The sequence below is a fragment of the Topomyia yanbarensis genome, chromosome 2 (assembly GCF_030247195.1).
Source record: "Topomyia yanbarensis strain Yona2022 chromosome 2, ASM3024719v1, whole genome shotgun sequence".
In the NCBI taxonomy this organism is placed as follows: Eukaryota; Metazoa; Arthropoda; class Insecta; order Diptera; family Culicidae; genus Topomyia; species Topomyia yanbarensis.
Window position 1 is genome coordinate 248,817,956 of NC_080671.1, and position 16,923 is coordinate 248,834,878.

The 16,923-nt window shown below is 39.6% G+C and overlaps 1 protein-coding gene across 5 annotated transcripts in view; it reads left to right on the plus strand.

The window, feature by feature from the left end:
- Positions 1-768: 768 nt before the first annotated feature.
- LOC131683057 (scavenger receptor class B member 1) overlaps positions 769-16,923 on the plus strand; it is a 1,664,068-nt gene continuing 1,647,913 nt past the window's right edge. For 4 of the 5 annotated variants that reach the window (XM_058964871.1, XM_058964874.1, XM_058964875.1 and 1 more), the window contains exon 1: positions 776-1,273. In XM_058964871.1, coding sequence (XP_058820854.1) covers positions 1,096-1,273 — 178 coding nt within the window. In that variant the 5' untranslated portion in view covers positions 776-1,095. Of the gene's footprint in view, positions 1,274-16,923 lie in introns of all 5 variants that reach the window. The other variant, XM_058964873.1, reaches the window with a different exon arrangement.

Genomic DNA, 16,923 nt, shown 5'->3' on the forward strand with positions numbered 1-16,923 from the left:
AGGTATCCAAAGTTATCAATGTGGATTTGATTGGGAACCAGTGAGAGGAAACTATAAATCCAAGCAATTTAAAACACATTTTATGAGATTTTTAATCTTTTAGATAACATGCTGATGCCAATTTATGTGGGAATTTCGGGCGTGATCCCACTCTTCAACCCGTAACTCCGGAACCGGAGGTCGGAATTAAAAGAAATTCAATAGCAGCCTATGGGAACGTTGTACCTTGAGGATAAGTTTGAGAAAATCGGTTCGGCCATCTCCGAGTAACTGTATATATATATATATATATATATATATATATATATATATATATATATATATATATATATATATATATATATATATATATATATATATATATATATATATATATATATATATATATATATATATATATATATATATATATATATATATATATATATATATATATATATATATATATATATATATATATATATATATATATATATATATATATATATATATATATATATATATATTGTATTGGAATTGATAAAAATAATGCATTAAATCCGATCTAATTATGTTTTGTTATAATACTTTCCGACTCATATTAACTGCATTGCGAATACTCTAAATGAATATTGATTTACCTTTTAGCGTTCAAGCTACAGTTGATTTAAACCACGAAACGGTTTTCAAATAAAATTTTACTCTATAATGCCGTACGCTAAGGCATTATAGGTACAGGTATCTTGTTACTCGTGCATGTGATACAATAAATAAATGTTCAAGTTGTGAGGTTCGTTATTGGTCGACAGCAACTATTTGTAGTTGTGCGCTGATTATTATTTTTTTGATACGCATACCAAAACACTCGAGGAAACTGTCTGCCATGAACAATTATAAAATATAGGTATTTTTCCTATGGAGCTATGAGTATGAAGTTAATATTAATTACATATTATTCCACATATGATGGTGAGTTGATGTTTTAAATACAAAGATGTTACAGTGCAGTTGATTGTATTTTCACTGTTTCGTTATCGTTCGCGCTCTCTAAACAAAACAATTCATCTCAATAAACCATCCGTTTCCATCAGTACAAAGTTCGGTTATTTTATAAACATGAAGAACTTTATGCATTGGCTAGGAAACCGTTTTAATTCAGTGCGTAATCACAATTGCGACAACGGTACGGTTGGAAGTTTTGCAGCAAAAAGAAAGAACCAGACGAGGCAGTTTTCGATCGTCGACTCGTTTTTTCATTCAAGGAAGGAAGGAGAAAGAACTCGTTATCCAAAGTGTAAGTATTAAAAGCCTTTGAAGCACATAATTTAAACAGGATTATGCATGTTGTTGATCGAGAATGTTTTCAAATTTTTGTTTTATTTCTACAATATATGTACTACCTGGCATTTTATTAAACAAGCTTTTCACAATGTGGCTGTGCACATTCTCTCTTCCGGGGTTTTTATTTTTGTATATTTATTTCCCAAATCATTTTAACTCGCCCGAAATATGTTTTTACCTTTCTCCTATAGAAAGGCAATACAATCACTCTGAAAATGGATTTTTTAGCCGAGGCCTGGAGGGCTGACTCTTATGCCATTCGACTCAGTTTGTCGAGTTTGGCAAATGTCTGTAGGTGTGTATGTGTGCGTATGTATGTATGTGACCAAAAATATGCACATCAGTTACTCGGAGATGGCCGAACCGATTTTCTCAAACTTAGCCTCAAGGTACTACGTTCCCATAGGCTGCTATTGAATCCTCCGGTTCTGGAGCTACGGGTTGAAGAGTGGGATCACGCCCAAAATTCCCACATAAATTGGCATCAGCATGTTATCTAAAAGATTAAAAATCTCATAAAATGTGTTCTAAATTGCTTGGATTTATAGTTTCATCTCACTGGTTCCCAATCAAATCCACATTGATAAATTTGGATACCTTCGGACAGTTTCAGCAAGATATTGATCGAATGTTCCTGAAGTGAATTCACATCTGCTTCTTAGAAATGTCTTACTCTATTTTCTCAAATTAAGTCTCAAATGAAAGCTATAGCATTCCTGTTGACTGCTAATAAATTTCAGTTCTAGTTCCTTCGTAAAGGGTTGAAGTATGCGGTCACATGCGAAATTCCCATACAAACCGGTATAATCATTATACCTGAATGATGCAAAACTAATTGAAATGAGTTCTTATCTTTATCTTCGCAATTATCTCGTAATCATGTTTTCCAAAAACTTCTTTTTGGTGACTACGATTGCCGAAAAAGTTTTCAACCGATCTCAAAACTTTTATTTTTAATTGTTGGCAATTTAACTGCCGTGTCCTTGAACGATTCCATTTTTTCGTCAAAATTTTCAAATCAATGTTATGAATTTTTTAATAATTTTTTTCAGGTGAAAATAATTTTTGTAAAAATCGCTCCCGCTTCAAAAAAAAAAGAATTTTTTTTTAATGAATCGTTCAAGGACACCACATGTACCTATACTAATGTTTTTTTTTAGTTTTATGCTTGAGCTGTTGGACTGGAATTGTAGCCACGGAAAACCTCCTTAAAAAAAACGCGTTTTGCGGAAATTGTTATAACTTCAACAATTTTTAATATTTTTTATTGTTCTCAAGTAGATTTTGCAAATTGGACATTGTACTCTTCTAGACGTATAACAAGTATTTCATAAAAATATAGCTACGTAAATTTACAAAAATTCAAGCTTTTCCCTTTTTCCCGCATCTCAACACATATAAGCCCAGTAAAAGAATACGATCACACGTGAATTTCCCATATGAAACATTTTGCCTTTCTCATATAGAAAGGTTATGCAATCACACTGATCATACTTGGATTTATAGTTTCAACTCACTGGAGCCCAATTAAACCAATATTGACCTCTTTAGACATGAACAGCCCCACAATTGTAAACACATAAAATTGCGCAACCAACAATTCTGAGGTTAACCTGAAAGAACTCACCACTAGCAAACTTGCAAACGCTGCGGGTTAAGTCCCGTGCACATATATCAAATAGCATAACGCATGTGTGTCATTGTGTTGCACGTAGAATTTAGGAGTGTTTATAGGTATCCGCGGTAAATAATGATGTTCCAATGACACCGGCTGCAGGAGTTTGTTTATGATTTATAGAATGTGTCTGGATTAATTAAAGTGAGTATTTAAATAGGCGTGGCGTTTTCATGACTGGGAGCCCACCTATACAAATGCATAACATAGCTTAGTATAATTATGTGTACGTTCGGGAAATAGAGTAATCAAGTACTTGCGAAGAGCTTTAGTTAGAACAGAGGAACACTAGGTTCTAGCGCGAGCCGAAAGATCTCTAACACCAAACCAATTAGGAAGTATTCACGTTCGGGTGATCTTCAGGAGGATCAGAAGATAGCAAGAGGTACTTTAAGATAGAGGAGGATAGAAATACATTAACACAGAAGTTACATACGTGTGAAAAAGGTAGAAAGCCATGCGACACTAATACAAATATAATGTCAATCGCATGCGAAACAGGGACAGATATATAATAGCTATAATTTTGCTGAAGTAAGCAAAAACTTTACTATATAAACAGCAGGAAAATTTAGAATGGGGCTTTTTGGTATTTTCCCCAAGTAACACGATCGAGGCTTGGTCCCATGTACTATGCGTACCTCTGGCTGCCAACAACCGAGATCAATTCAAGTGGTAGATCAATTAGGCGCGAAAGAATCGCGAGCAGGGTAGTCTATACAGATGTGTACAAAAGTAGGAGTAATATATCTTTTTCCTGAATCGTAAACCTGAGTTTTGTGTTTTCCATTCGCGTTTTCCCCGAGCTAGGAAGGGAATCCTATGTTGGTAACGTGTTGCGCGGGAGTAGGCATCACGGGTAGGTGCATTTGGTGACAGCGGTTTAGCAATCCTGAGAGATTGCAGGACGCATTTATGGCTGGAGCCTAAACTCAGCAATATCTTCAGATATTCATGTGATTAGTGTATACGGATAAAACGCAACTCTGTCGAAAAGCGTGACAATTAGTACAAAAGTAGAAATTGTAAATGGTAAAGGGGAAAAAAGGCTATAAAGTGAGAAGAAAGGTTACATTTTGAAAGTGTTTGAGCGTTTTACATTTCTTACAAAAGAAATGTATAGAACTCGCTCAAACTTTGAAAACTTTTTCCGAGGCCCGAAGGGCCGAGTTTCATATACCAATCGACTCAGCTCGACAAATTGAGACAATGTCTGTATGTGTGTATGTATGTATGTACAAAATGTCATGTAATTATCTCAGCAATGGCTGAACCGATCTTAATGAAACTAGTTTCAAATGAAAGGCCTAACGTTGCCATTTGACACTATTATTTTTGATTTTCGATATGTTGTTTACTTCCTGAGAAATGGGCAATTTCGTCAAAACACGGCAGGTTTTTTGCAAATAACTTTCTAACAATGCAGTATTATCTGCACATAAATGAAAAGCTTGTAAAAATACCTTTCTAACAAGCTATAGACTGTCAAGTAAGGTAAGTGCTTAGTATTCAACAGGTTGTTGATTCGGATCCAGGTACGTGATATGATATCCAACAAGTTGCCTGTGTGTATTGCTTCCGATCGGTCGTTTGTCTGCTGAACTGCTATCGATTTTTCGTGGAAAATTGTCGTGTGATCGATTTACAAAACGTATTAGGTGGCCATTCGCTTATACAAGTTATAGTGCACCGTTTTTCGGATCGTATATTTTACACTGGTGGCGATATTAAAGATAAAAAGCCGATTTTGCACCCGCTCAAACGAACAATCCGTTTTTGCTACTATTCGACACTGCCGCTTCTATACAGTCGAATACAATAGAACGTTACTCTTCATCATACTAGCATTATTGAACAAGAGAAAGTCGCGCTGATAGAAGATGTTTTGCTGTGAATGTGCCTTGCCTATCACGCCCGGAGAGGTAATCATTTCTTGTGATGGATTTTGTCAGGATAATTATCATGCAGAATGTGCTGTGCTGACTACTGCAGAGGTCACCTGCTGCAACAGGTACAAGAATATCTGGTGGATGTGTACCCCATGTACGACGATCATGGACGGCGCTCGCAAGATGCAGGCTTTTCGAGATAAACGCGAGGCGATCACCGATGCTACTTCATTTACCCCTGCTCTTACGGCTACTGTTGCTGTCGATGTGAATACTCAGACAGATAAATACAGTGCTGATTTGATCGAAGATGTGTCGAACATGAAAAATGAAATCGCCGCAATTCGTGAATCGATTACCGAAATGGCTGGTTCGCGATTTTCGTTCACGGAAACAAGTTCTCCTCTAGCTCAATACATCCCGCAAATGTCATCCACTCGATTGAAACAAGGGAGTAGGGTTGCTGGTTCTTCGGAGTCAAGGAATTCTACTAATCTTTGCTGGCTCTTCTTTACTCGTGTCAAGAACACAGTGAGTGTGAAGGATATTGCTACTCTGGTCGCTGAATCACTTGGAACTAATGCTGCAATTGTGAAGAAACTCGTACCTGAATGGAAAGACGAGGCATTAATGCCGTTCATTTCATTCAAAGTAGGAATTGACGCGAGGCTAAGAAAAACAGCACTATCTCCATCAACATGGCCGTTAGGACTCTGTTTCCGACAATTTTACGAAAAATTTGACATTTGGGAGCCCCCGCAGCGCTGAAATTAAAATAACATTTAGTTTGAAATATTGAATTGTTACGTTTGCGTGTTGTTGGACTACCTGTTTTGTTATATATTGTTATTGTATATGTTAAATTAATTTAAGTAACAGTCTGTATGGCAGAATTCGCCAAAGACGAAGTAATAAATAAATAAATAAATAAAATCTGTGCTCGAGCGGCGGAGATATTAAACATTTTGTATTTTTATTCCTCGCTTACCAATTTTCACTAACTAAAAATGAGATTGTTTGATACAGAGTATTGCTTTACTGGTGTTTTAGGGGTAAAACTAAACCGATTTTGAATATCGGGGTATGAAAACACATTCAAGGAATTCGATGTCGAGAACATTTTGTGAATTACCTCTATAATAAATGAACGATTTCTCAAAAATCAATATACAAGTTCACTTCAAAGACAAAAAAATGTGTTGATAGTGAAACAGCGAGTTCTAGTATTTATCCCTTGGATTAGACGTTGCGTTCAATCATGAGGTAAATGTTGGATGGTATATCAATACACAGATCAAAAAGTATTTCACCTAGTAGTGAGATAAAAGATTTCTCATATAATTATACTCGTGGCGTCACCGAAAGCAACTATATGTTTGAAGCCCAAAACTGTAGCGAAAATTTAGCTCTTTTGCAAGATTTAGGTTATACTGGTTATGGCACAAAAATTACTACTTACATTATTTATGATAATAATGTAAGGAATCAATATATCGCATAATATACCTTTAACAATAAGGTCACTGCCTTAGCCATTCCTCACACGCCCCCCACATCTCTCTCTCTCTCTCTCTCTCTCTCTCTCTCTCTCTCTCTCTCCTCTCACTCTCTCTCTCTCTCCTCTCACTCTCTCTCTCCTCTCACTCTCTCTCTCTCTCTCTCTCTCTCTCTCTCTCTCTCTCTCTTTCTCTCTGTCTCCCTTCTATTGCATCTATTTAGCTATTTCTGTATCCATTTCTAATTGTGTGATAAGATCTTCTGCCAATCTGAAATATTTATTCATATCCAAGCCAATTTCATGTGTGTGATGTAATTGTGAAGGTTTGAGAAAACAGAACTATTTTTTGTCTGCTGCTACATCAACTCAAATTTAATTCAGCTGTATTCAAAGCCTGTTTCTAAACTATAATTAAGGAAATTCATGGCTATATCAGAAAAAAAATATTTGGCTTAACTGGGTAATATGGATGTTTGACGATGAAAATTTTCAAAAGAGACATTCCACGTGCGCTATTTAAACTATTCGTATCTCTATTGAATTTTGAATGAAACATATGCTCAAAGACTGAAAGCTGAAGCCAGCAGGATTGGACTCGCCATCAACGTTTCGAAGACAAAATACATGAGAGGAAGAGATTCCAGAGACGACAATGTGAACCTCCCATCCCGAGCTCGGATTGACGGTGACGAAATCGAGATGGTCGACGAATTCATGTATTTGGGCTCACTGGTAACCGAAGACAATGATAACAGCAGAGAAATTCAGAGACGGATCTTGGCCGGAAATCGTGCCTACTTTGGACTCCGGAGGACGCTCCGGTCGAACAAAATTCGCCGCCGCACGAAGTTGATTATCTACAAGACGCTGATTAGATCGGTGGTCCTCTACGGCCACGAGACCTGGGCTATGCTCGTGGAGGACCAACGTGCCCTTGGAGTTTTCTAACGAAAGGTGTTGCGTACCATCTATGGTGGCGTGCTGATGGAAGAGGAACGTGGCGCAGGCGAATGAACCATGAGTTGTATCAGGTGCTGGAAGAACCATTCATCGCGCATATCGCAAAAATAGGACGTTTGCGGTGGGCTATACACGTCGTTAGAATGTCAGACGACGACCCGGTGAAGATGGTTCTTGAGGGCTACCCTACAGGAACAAGAAGACGGAGCGCACAGCGAGCACGGTGGATCGACCAGATAGAGGACGACCTGCGGACCCTTCGAAGACTGCGAGGCTGGCGACAAGCAGCAATGGACCGAGTAGAGTGGGGACAGCTTCTGCATACAGCAAGAGACAAAATGGCTCTAGCCTGAATGGTAAGGTAAGTATATGCCCAAATATGTCATGTGAAAACTAAGAACAACTTTAATGTATCTGCATATACTGAGTAGTTTGAACCATTTCTTTTTCACAGCATTGGTTTGTATAGGACTTATTTATCCATATTTCCTGCACGAGAATTCCGAACGAAACAATATGCAAACTATAAGGATGAATGGAAAGAGACTGCATTGCAATAAACTGAATGCACGGCTTTTATGCTATCGACATAGCCTAGACATTTCACACTATTAACTTCAATGCAAATAAAAACTGAAATATCTACCTGTCTCATTCACGAATCGCATTCTCCCTCTGTCGTTCTCTGTTCAAGGGGCTTGAAAGCACATGTGACCTTGTCTCACTTTACTATATTCAATTGCGCGTTAAAATACTGGACCAGTAAATTCTGTTCAGCACATAAATCTTTTTTCGGGAATATGTGACCTAGTAAGTAAACTTCGAATTCCAAAGCAAATTGAACGTTCCAGGTTCCTGATAACTAATTAAGGCCCAACAATAAAGTAGATACACCAGATAATCTTAAAACGACGCCGTCAAGTAAAGAAGCATGAAAACGAAAAAAATAAAACCAAAAAAGACGGAAGCCCTAGAAAGTCCATTGTATATTTATTAGCCTTTTCTCAGAAGATGAAATTATCAAAAACATTTCAAAACTTTCTGATGCAACGGTTCTCAAATTCGTACAATCCGGTTTATTCATTTTCTTTATTCAAAAATGTTTTTTAGCTTTAAATATATGATCATTTCATTTTAATTACATATTCCATTCAGCATATTTTTATTAGTTTTGTTCATCTGCGTCATTTTACTTATTTTATTCGTTTCATTCTTTGGATTCGCTCTGATCAGTTTAGTTTTTTTGTGCATTTTACTCATATTATTCATTTAACTTATTTTATTCATCCTTTTCATTGCAAGCATTCTATTCATTTTTTCCAGTTTATTCATTTTGTTCAGTTTCTTCGTTTTCAGAATATATTGGCTCAAATGGCACGTTCCCCAAAGAATATTGATAACGCCAATGACATATATGCCGGTATCTGAGGGATCACTTCGTCGGTTTCGGCGATCGAAGGGATCAGCCTTTCACTGCACTAAGTGACCCACGTGTTGTCTAATAGCACGTGTCCGTGAATTCAACCTGAGTCCAGCTAATTACAAGCTTGAACTAGTCTCGTGTTCTGGCAGTCCGGTCTTAGCTTTCCCACTTTCTCACCAAAGTTGTGGAAACGCTTATATGCTGGATACCTGACTGCACTTGGGTGCATATACTTCCAACTCACGACCTTACCAAGGTCGGTTTGAAAGTTCAATTTTAACTGTCCTCTTTATTTCAATTATATCCCTGCATCGAGATTTCGGGTACTCACTAACACTATTAAGTTAACGGTAAATTCATTTTATGACAATTATTATATATATATATAAGAAATTGAGTTCATTTAATGACATTAGGTTAAGCAAATTTGAATAGGGTGATGAGCCCATTATCGCTATATTTATATTATCATGCTACCCATTTGAAGCCGTTGGTTAGAGCAGTGTCTGCCATCTTTGTTTAACGCATTGAGTCAAATGGTAGCGCAACAATAGGGGCACTCGATTCGTGTTTTCGTTGCGCTCAAACACGAGAATTTCACTGTTTTCAGCACATGTAAGTTATTATCTTGGTTCTTAACAACGAAGCAAAGCTGTTGATGTCAATTTGTACGCATTCCATTGTTTGTAGGCCGAGTAATTAATGAATCAGTGAGGCGCCCTCCTTAGTATGGTGAAAATAGGCACTTTACCCTATTAATGTTCTACAATTTTAATTCTCTTTAGTATTAATCATTCCGGCTACCTTGGAATATTTAAGATATTTCAAAACTATGTACAGCTATTTACAAATTTTTATAATACTCTTCTTGTTGAACTGCAGCATGTGACTGCCTAAATCCATTTTGCCGACAGAGGTTCGACTAAAATCCAAAGTATCGAACTAGCCTTGCAGTTGGCACGATGCAGTTGTGCGAGCATTGAAGAATAGTGGTGATCCTCGTAGTCAACCGGAAAACAAAGGACCAGGTAGATCATTCGGGGAGATTGTAAGTATTGGAATTGCAATTACCTTTAATTTATTCCAATGCACCTCGAGCGACATTGCTCTAGTTGTCCTTTTGAAGTTGGTGAACCGGTGCATCAGGATCATTTGATAGAGGAAGTAGAGCTATTTTAGAGACGGGACGAACGACGTTTTCTGCAGATTGCGTTTTGAGCGTTACGACGCGTGTAATTCCATCATCTCCTGGGTGAATCGTGACGATTTTGGCAAGCGGCCACTGTGACGGTGGCAAGTTTTCATCCTTCAGAATAACAACTCTTCCTGGCTGAATGTCGACTGGTGGGTTGCATCCCTTGGAAGCTCTTATCTGAAGTTGTTGAATATACTCCGGATCAGGGTTGCCAAAATTCAATCTGTATTTTGCACCTGTCTACGTCTTCATAAAAAAAAACACTACAAATCGTTCTGATATTTTACATCCAGAAACTTGAACTTTACCGATGTGCACAATGGAAAAATAATTTTCTTCTTCATTTAAATACTTTTGTTGATATATAATGTTATATATATTAGGTCGACCCATGTAGCTATCGAATTTTCGGACAAAATAATGGAAACAGACTTCAGCCAGGCGTTTGCTGGGTGCTAACCTGAGTGTATTACAAACCTTTACCTTTCAGAATGTGCGACCACTCTCAAAAGTAAAAATATATTTTAATATAGAGGGCTCAGCTGAGAGAGACACAGAGGATGTATTACTGAAACTGAAAAAAAATATTTCAAAAAATAGTTTTTATAACATAATTTCTCAAAAATCTGCATATCTGTACATACACACAAAAATCTGTATATCTGCACATACATATTCTTGGTCTGAAAATGGCTGAAAAATCTGTTTAAATGCAGATTATTCTGTATTTTTGGTAACCCCGCTCAAGATACCATCGCGACCAAATTCGTTGAAAGTGTTTTTGGGTTTGTTGCCAATGTGATAAGCGGTTATCTGGTGTGTTTTTGTAACAGGGCTCGGGGACAGATTGGAAACTGGATCCAATAAAGAAGTGACCTGGTGTTAAAACTTCAGCATCTGCGGGATCCTATGGCAATTGTGTCAGCGGCCGAGAGTTTAGACACATTTCAACTTGTGCTAGGAGAGTGAGCATATCTTCGTAGAGAAGCGTAACGTTTGCCATTTCCTTTAGAAGGTGGGTTTTGAAAGACTTTACTGCGGCCTCCCACAGCCCGCCAAAATGGGGCGCTCTGGGTGGAATAAAACGCCAACGTATTTCGTTATTGGCACACCAACTAAAAATCTGGTTCCGGTCAGTTTGGTCAATTTTCAGCATTCTGTAGATCCGATGCAGCTCATGCGACGCACCCTTAAAGGCTGTTCCGTTATCCGAATTAAGTACGATGATTTTTCCCCGCCGTGAAACTCACCGACGCAGTGCTGAGAGAAATGCAGCTGCCGATAAGTCACTAACGAGCTCGATATGAACAGCTCGTGTAGCGAAACAAATAAAGATGGCTAAGTAAACCTTTCGCGGGCCATGCTTTCGGACAACGGATTTTACATACAATGGTCCGCAATAATCAACCCCACAAACGGTAAAGGGCCGGGTAGGCGAGACTCTGGAAGCTGGTAAGTCGGCGATGCTCAGCTGGACCAGAATTGGTTTAGCTCGGAAGCAAGTGATGCATTTGTGGTAGGTTTTTCTGACTAGATTACGACCACCCAAGATCCAGAACTTCGAACGTAGCGTAGTTAACATTAACTGTGGCCCTGCATGAAGAAGAGCCTTGTGGCATTGGTTGGCTAATAATGCAGAAAGTGGATGCTTGGACGAAAGCAGGATAGGATGCTTGGCGGAATCTGAAATGTTTGCATTGCGCAGCCTTTCGCCGACACGTAGATCTCCGTTGTGATCAATAATTGGGCTGAAAAATTTCAATGTTGAGGCCTTGCAGATGCGTTCTCCTTCCGCAACATTGGCTAGTTCTTCAGGGAAGCTTTCACGTTGTGCTAGGTGGCAAAGTGTGACTTCTGCTTGCTGTAGTTCTTCGGAAGCCAACATTGCAATCGAACACTCCGTATCTTCTTCTTGATGTACCCTTGACGTTAGGAAGCGTGCAGTGGTTCGATCACGTAGTTTATTAATAAAGCGCAAACAATATGCAACGATTCGTTTCAACCGCGTGTAGTTGGAGTAACGGGAGAACAATAGTTCGCAGAAGTTGGTTTCGATAATTGTCATGGCAACGGCAGGGACTTTACGGCCTTCCTTTGCTGCTTCAACAGATTCTATATATGACGGAGTACTAGGCCACGTATTAGGAAACGACAATAGCCACGGCGGTCCATACTACCAAAGTAATGAGCTGAGAATCTCGACTGGCGTTAAACCACGGGAAATATGATCTGCTGGGTTGTCATTACTTGGAACATGTCTCCAGTTGCTTATTTCGGTAGCTTGCTTGATCTGGGATACACGGTTGGCCACGAAAGGTTTCCATCGACTAGGTGATGAATTTAACCAGTGCAGGACTGTAGTGGAATCCGTCCATAAAACAGCACTGAACGGCCTTTTTAATGCTCCTGTGACTTTCTTGTATAGATGAACCGAAAGACGAGCTGCACAAAGTTCTAGTCTGGCGATGGAGGTTGTGATCGACAACGGTGCAACCTTGGATTTGGATGCAAGTACTGAAGTTCCTGACGAATTCTCCGCACGAACATAGCAGCATGCCCCATACGCCTTTTCTGATGCATCTGCGAAGAAATGCAGCTGGATAATAGGTACATCAGTGCGTGCGACGAATCGAGGCACTCGAACTTGACGAAGTAGGTCGATGGTATTGTGAAATCCCTTCCACTCCTCCTGGATCCTTGCTGGTAATGGTTGGTCCCACCCTAAACGTTGGTTGTTGGAATCTTTCAGTGCCCACAGGCGCTGCATAAAAAGCTTGGTTTTAGTAATTGTGGGCCCAACAAGTCCGAGCGGGTCAAATATTTTTGCGATGTACGACATGACATTTCTTTCAGTTAGGTTGACAGCGGGCAATGGAAGCTGTACCTTAAACCCTAGCGTGTCGGAAGCTGGCTCCCATATGAGCCCAAGCGTTGATATAGCTTGCTCGTCTTGTAACTCGCATACAGGTTGGACTGCTCGATCTTCCACTGGAATCTCTTCGAGAATTTCTGGAGCATTTGAAGCCCACTTTTTCAATGCGAAACCAGCGGATCTTAAAATGTTTGTAACATCTCGACGAAGTTGGCTGGCAGATGGAATGTCATCAGCTCCAGACAGGAAATCGTATACATAAAAGTCATCGGCAATTGCATCTGCAGCGACGGGGAACGAATTTCTGGCGACGGTGGCCACTTGCTGGATTGTTTTTGGTGCCAGGTATGGAGCTGAAGCTGTCCCGTAAGTGACAGTTTGAAGTTGAAAGGAGGATACTGGCTCGTCCGGACTAGATCGCTACAAAATTCGCTGGAGTTTTTGATCTTCGGGGTGTAAAATAATCTGGCGGTACATTTTCTCAATATCGGACACTAACGCTATTGCTCGTGTGCGGAACCGCATTATCAAGGAAAGCAGGTCGTGCTGCACGACTGGGCCGACTATTAGCATATCGTTTAATGAATATCCGGATGTTGTCTTGCTCGATGCATCAAAGACAACCCTCGTCTTTGTCGTTGTACTGGATGATTTAAAGACCGGGTGGTGAGGCAGGAAACATTGCGGTTCTGTATTGTCGATCGGTTCAGAAAGCCTCCGCATGTGGCCTAGGTCCTCATATTCCTTCATAAATCTGCGGTAAGCGTCGTAGACCTCAGGTTCTTTGCTTAAACGACGTTCTAGACTGAAAAGTCTTTGTTCGGCGATCGACCGCGATTCACCAAGGACGACATCTGTATTTTCACTTTTGGGTAAGCGGACAATGCACCTTCCTGATGGTTCTTGAGTAGTGGTAGTGGCATATATCTCTTCGCAGCGCCTTTCTTCTGGTGAGTGGGCAGGCCCGGAGGACAGGGTCTCCAGTTCCCAAAACTGCTGGATAGCAGCTTCAAGGCGATCGATTTGCGTCGATACATTGCAAACTGGTGGCGTGGTAGATTTCGGAATAACAGTACCAGACATCGTCCACCCAAAGCGGGTTTCTACCATGAAGGATTGATCGGGGCCAAGCAGGACCTTTCTGCCAGTGTGGAACATGAAACTTGGGATCAGCGAGAGGAACATTTGGCAAGTTCCAAAAGCGGTGGTCAACGGGCATTGTCGGCAAATCTGCAGTTGGATCATCAATGAGGAGAAATTTCATCTTTGTGGAGAAACGGTTTGTGCGAGATTTTACGGTGGCAGTAACGATGCGATTTAGTTTCCTTTGTGACTGGCCGATACCAGCGACAGTGACATCAATAATTTCCTGGGGGTTGGAAAGTAACCTGGCGAATTCTTTCGACGTGAAAGTCGACATTGATGCTAAGTCCAATAGGGATCTGGCTTGAAACTCGTTTCCTTGATTGTCGACGACATTAACTGCAACGGTCTTTAGCAACACTGTTGCGGAATGCGAGAGGGCTGGTACGCTGACTTCAGCCCTTATAGGGCCAGGCTGAGTGATCGGGGATATGGCTAACGGAGGAGGCTCTTGGGTTGGCGCTATTACAACTGGGCTGGAGGAGCTTTTCTGGGTTGAAGAGCTTACATGCAGAAGTGTAGTGTCGCGGCATGTACGACAGGAATATTTGGAGCTGCAGTTCCTGGCTTGATGGTTGGATCGGAAACAATTCCAGCATAGCTTCCGTTGAGATACCAATTCACAACGCTGCTGAATGGTCATTTTTGCGAACACAGGACACTGGAATAGGAAATGTCGCTCTGTGCAGGAGAAACAGGAGGGCACATTGTGTGTGGCTTCGGAAGTAGTAGCGTTTACGACAATCTTGGAAGGTAAATTTCTCTTGTTGCTGGATGATGTGCAGGGTACTCGCGATTGGCCAATTGGAGGACGTTGTTGTATATCAGTTGCAACAGATTTGATTATTCGAGCTCGCTGGTATAGAAATTCTATGAGTTCGTCATATTTTACATCGTCATCTTCACTTGTTTTTTCTTCCCACGCACGCAACGTGACTGGATCTACTTTATTGGTCAGCATGTATACTAGCGGTATTCCATTGCTCGATTGGTTCGTTTAACTTTCCTAGCGCTTTCACGTGTCTTTGAAATTCGTCTACAAGCTCATGTAGCTCGTGAGCAGAGTACCCTTTGATAGGTGCAAGTTCGTGAATTGTCTGGAATAACTGTCGTTTCAGAAATTTGCGGTTATCGTATCTTTTTAACAGAGCATCGACGACAATAGTGTAGTTATCGGCTTCAACGTCCACACTTTCAAAAGGCTTACGAGCATCTCCCTCTAGCGACTGCAGTAAATATTGGAGTTTGGCGACTGTTCGGATGTCTGCGTTACTATGTACCATGGAGAAAAACGTGTCTTTGAAGGAAAGCCAGCGAGTGAAGTTCCCATCAAACTTGGGTAGATCAATTTTCGGCAACCGTAGATGGAATGTCGAAGCAGATGGTTGATGATTGGCGTTGATCGATGCGTTCAGGATCGTTTGATTAGGATCGATTCGTTTGGCCAACAGAAAACCCTTTGCCTCACAATACCTTGTCTCAAAGTCCGCTCGTTCTATCAGGTTAAATTCTAAATTTTCGTAGTCATCCAAACGCTCAAGCTCTGTTTGAACCTCCATAAACTCTTTGTAGACACTGTCTAAAGATTCGATGCGAACTGGTATCTGGCATGCATCCCGTTCTTCGTCGTAACTTTGTATAAACTTGCGAATGGAATCATGTAGAATAAACAATCCCTTTCGCCTCACAGTTAGCTCTAGCACCTTCTTGTCCGATTTTTTGTCTGGCATTTTGGTTCACTGCCCTCTCGCACTCGAGGAATCGATCAAATAAACACTTACGAACGATTGCGGTTGCTCCTTCCCGACGCGGACGAATACGAGTATCTCCTTCACGACGCGGACGAATTCTTCTTACCGACGGATTTTTTATGTAAGTAGCTCACTAATAGTTGTCAAGTAAAGTCACTTTAGTCCACAACTGCTACTTTTATTTGTACCGATTTTGATATCTTTTTCACCACACGTGTGTTTAGAGTTAGTGTTCGATGGTGTGACCAACCACGTTTTATCGAACAATTACAATCCTCTGACAATAGAACCACCATTCAATTCTATTGTGACTAGTCGTGCACAAAGCAATCGAATACGGTAATGGCTTATATTGGGGCCTTTGATACAACGGCACACTAAACTCTTCGGTAGGATGTCCTCAGATCCGGCTCGAAGGACCAGATGATAACGCCAATGACATATATGCCGGTATCTGAGGGATTACTTCACCGGTTTCGGCGATCGAAGGGATCAGCGTTTCACTGCACTAAGTGACCCACGTGTTGCCTAATAGCACGTGCCCGTGAATTCAACCTGAGTCCAGCTAATTACAAGCTTGCACTAGTCTCGTGTTATGGCAGTCCGGTCTTAGCTTTCCCACTTTCTCACCAAAGTTGTGTAAACGCTTATATGCTGGATACCTGACTGCACTTGGGTGCATATACTTCCAACTCACGAGCTTGCCAAGGTCGTTTTTTCCTCTTTCGGTAGGGAAACTCGGAATAAAAAACAGGCTATATTGTGCACGACGTATCGGTTTGAAAGTTCAATTTTAACTGTCCTCTTTATTTCAATCATATCCCTGCATCGAGATTTCGGGTACTCACTAACACTATTAAGTTAACGGTAAGTTCATTTTATGATAATTATATATATATATATATATATATATATATATATATATATATATATATATATATATATATATATATATATATATATATATATATATATATATATATATATATATATATATATATATATATATATATATATATATATATATATATATATATATATATATATATATATATATATATATATATATATATATATATATATATATATATATATATATATATATATATATATATATATATATATATATATATATATATATATATATATATATATATATATATATATATATATATATATATATATATATATAGATGT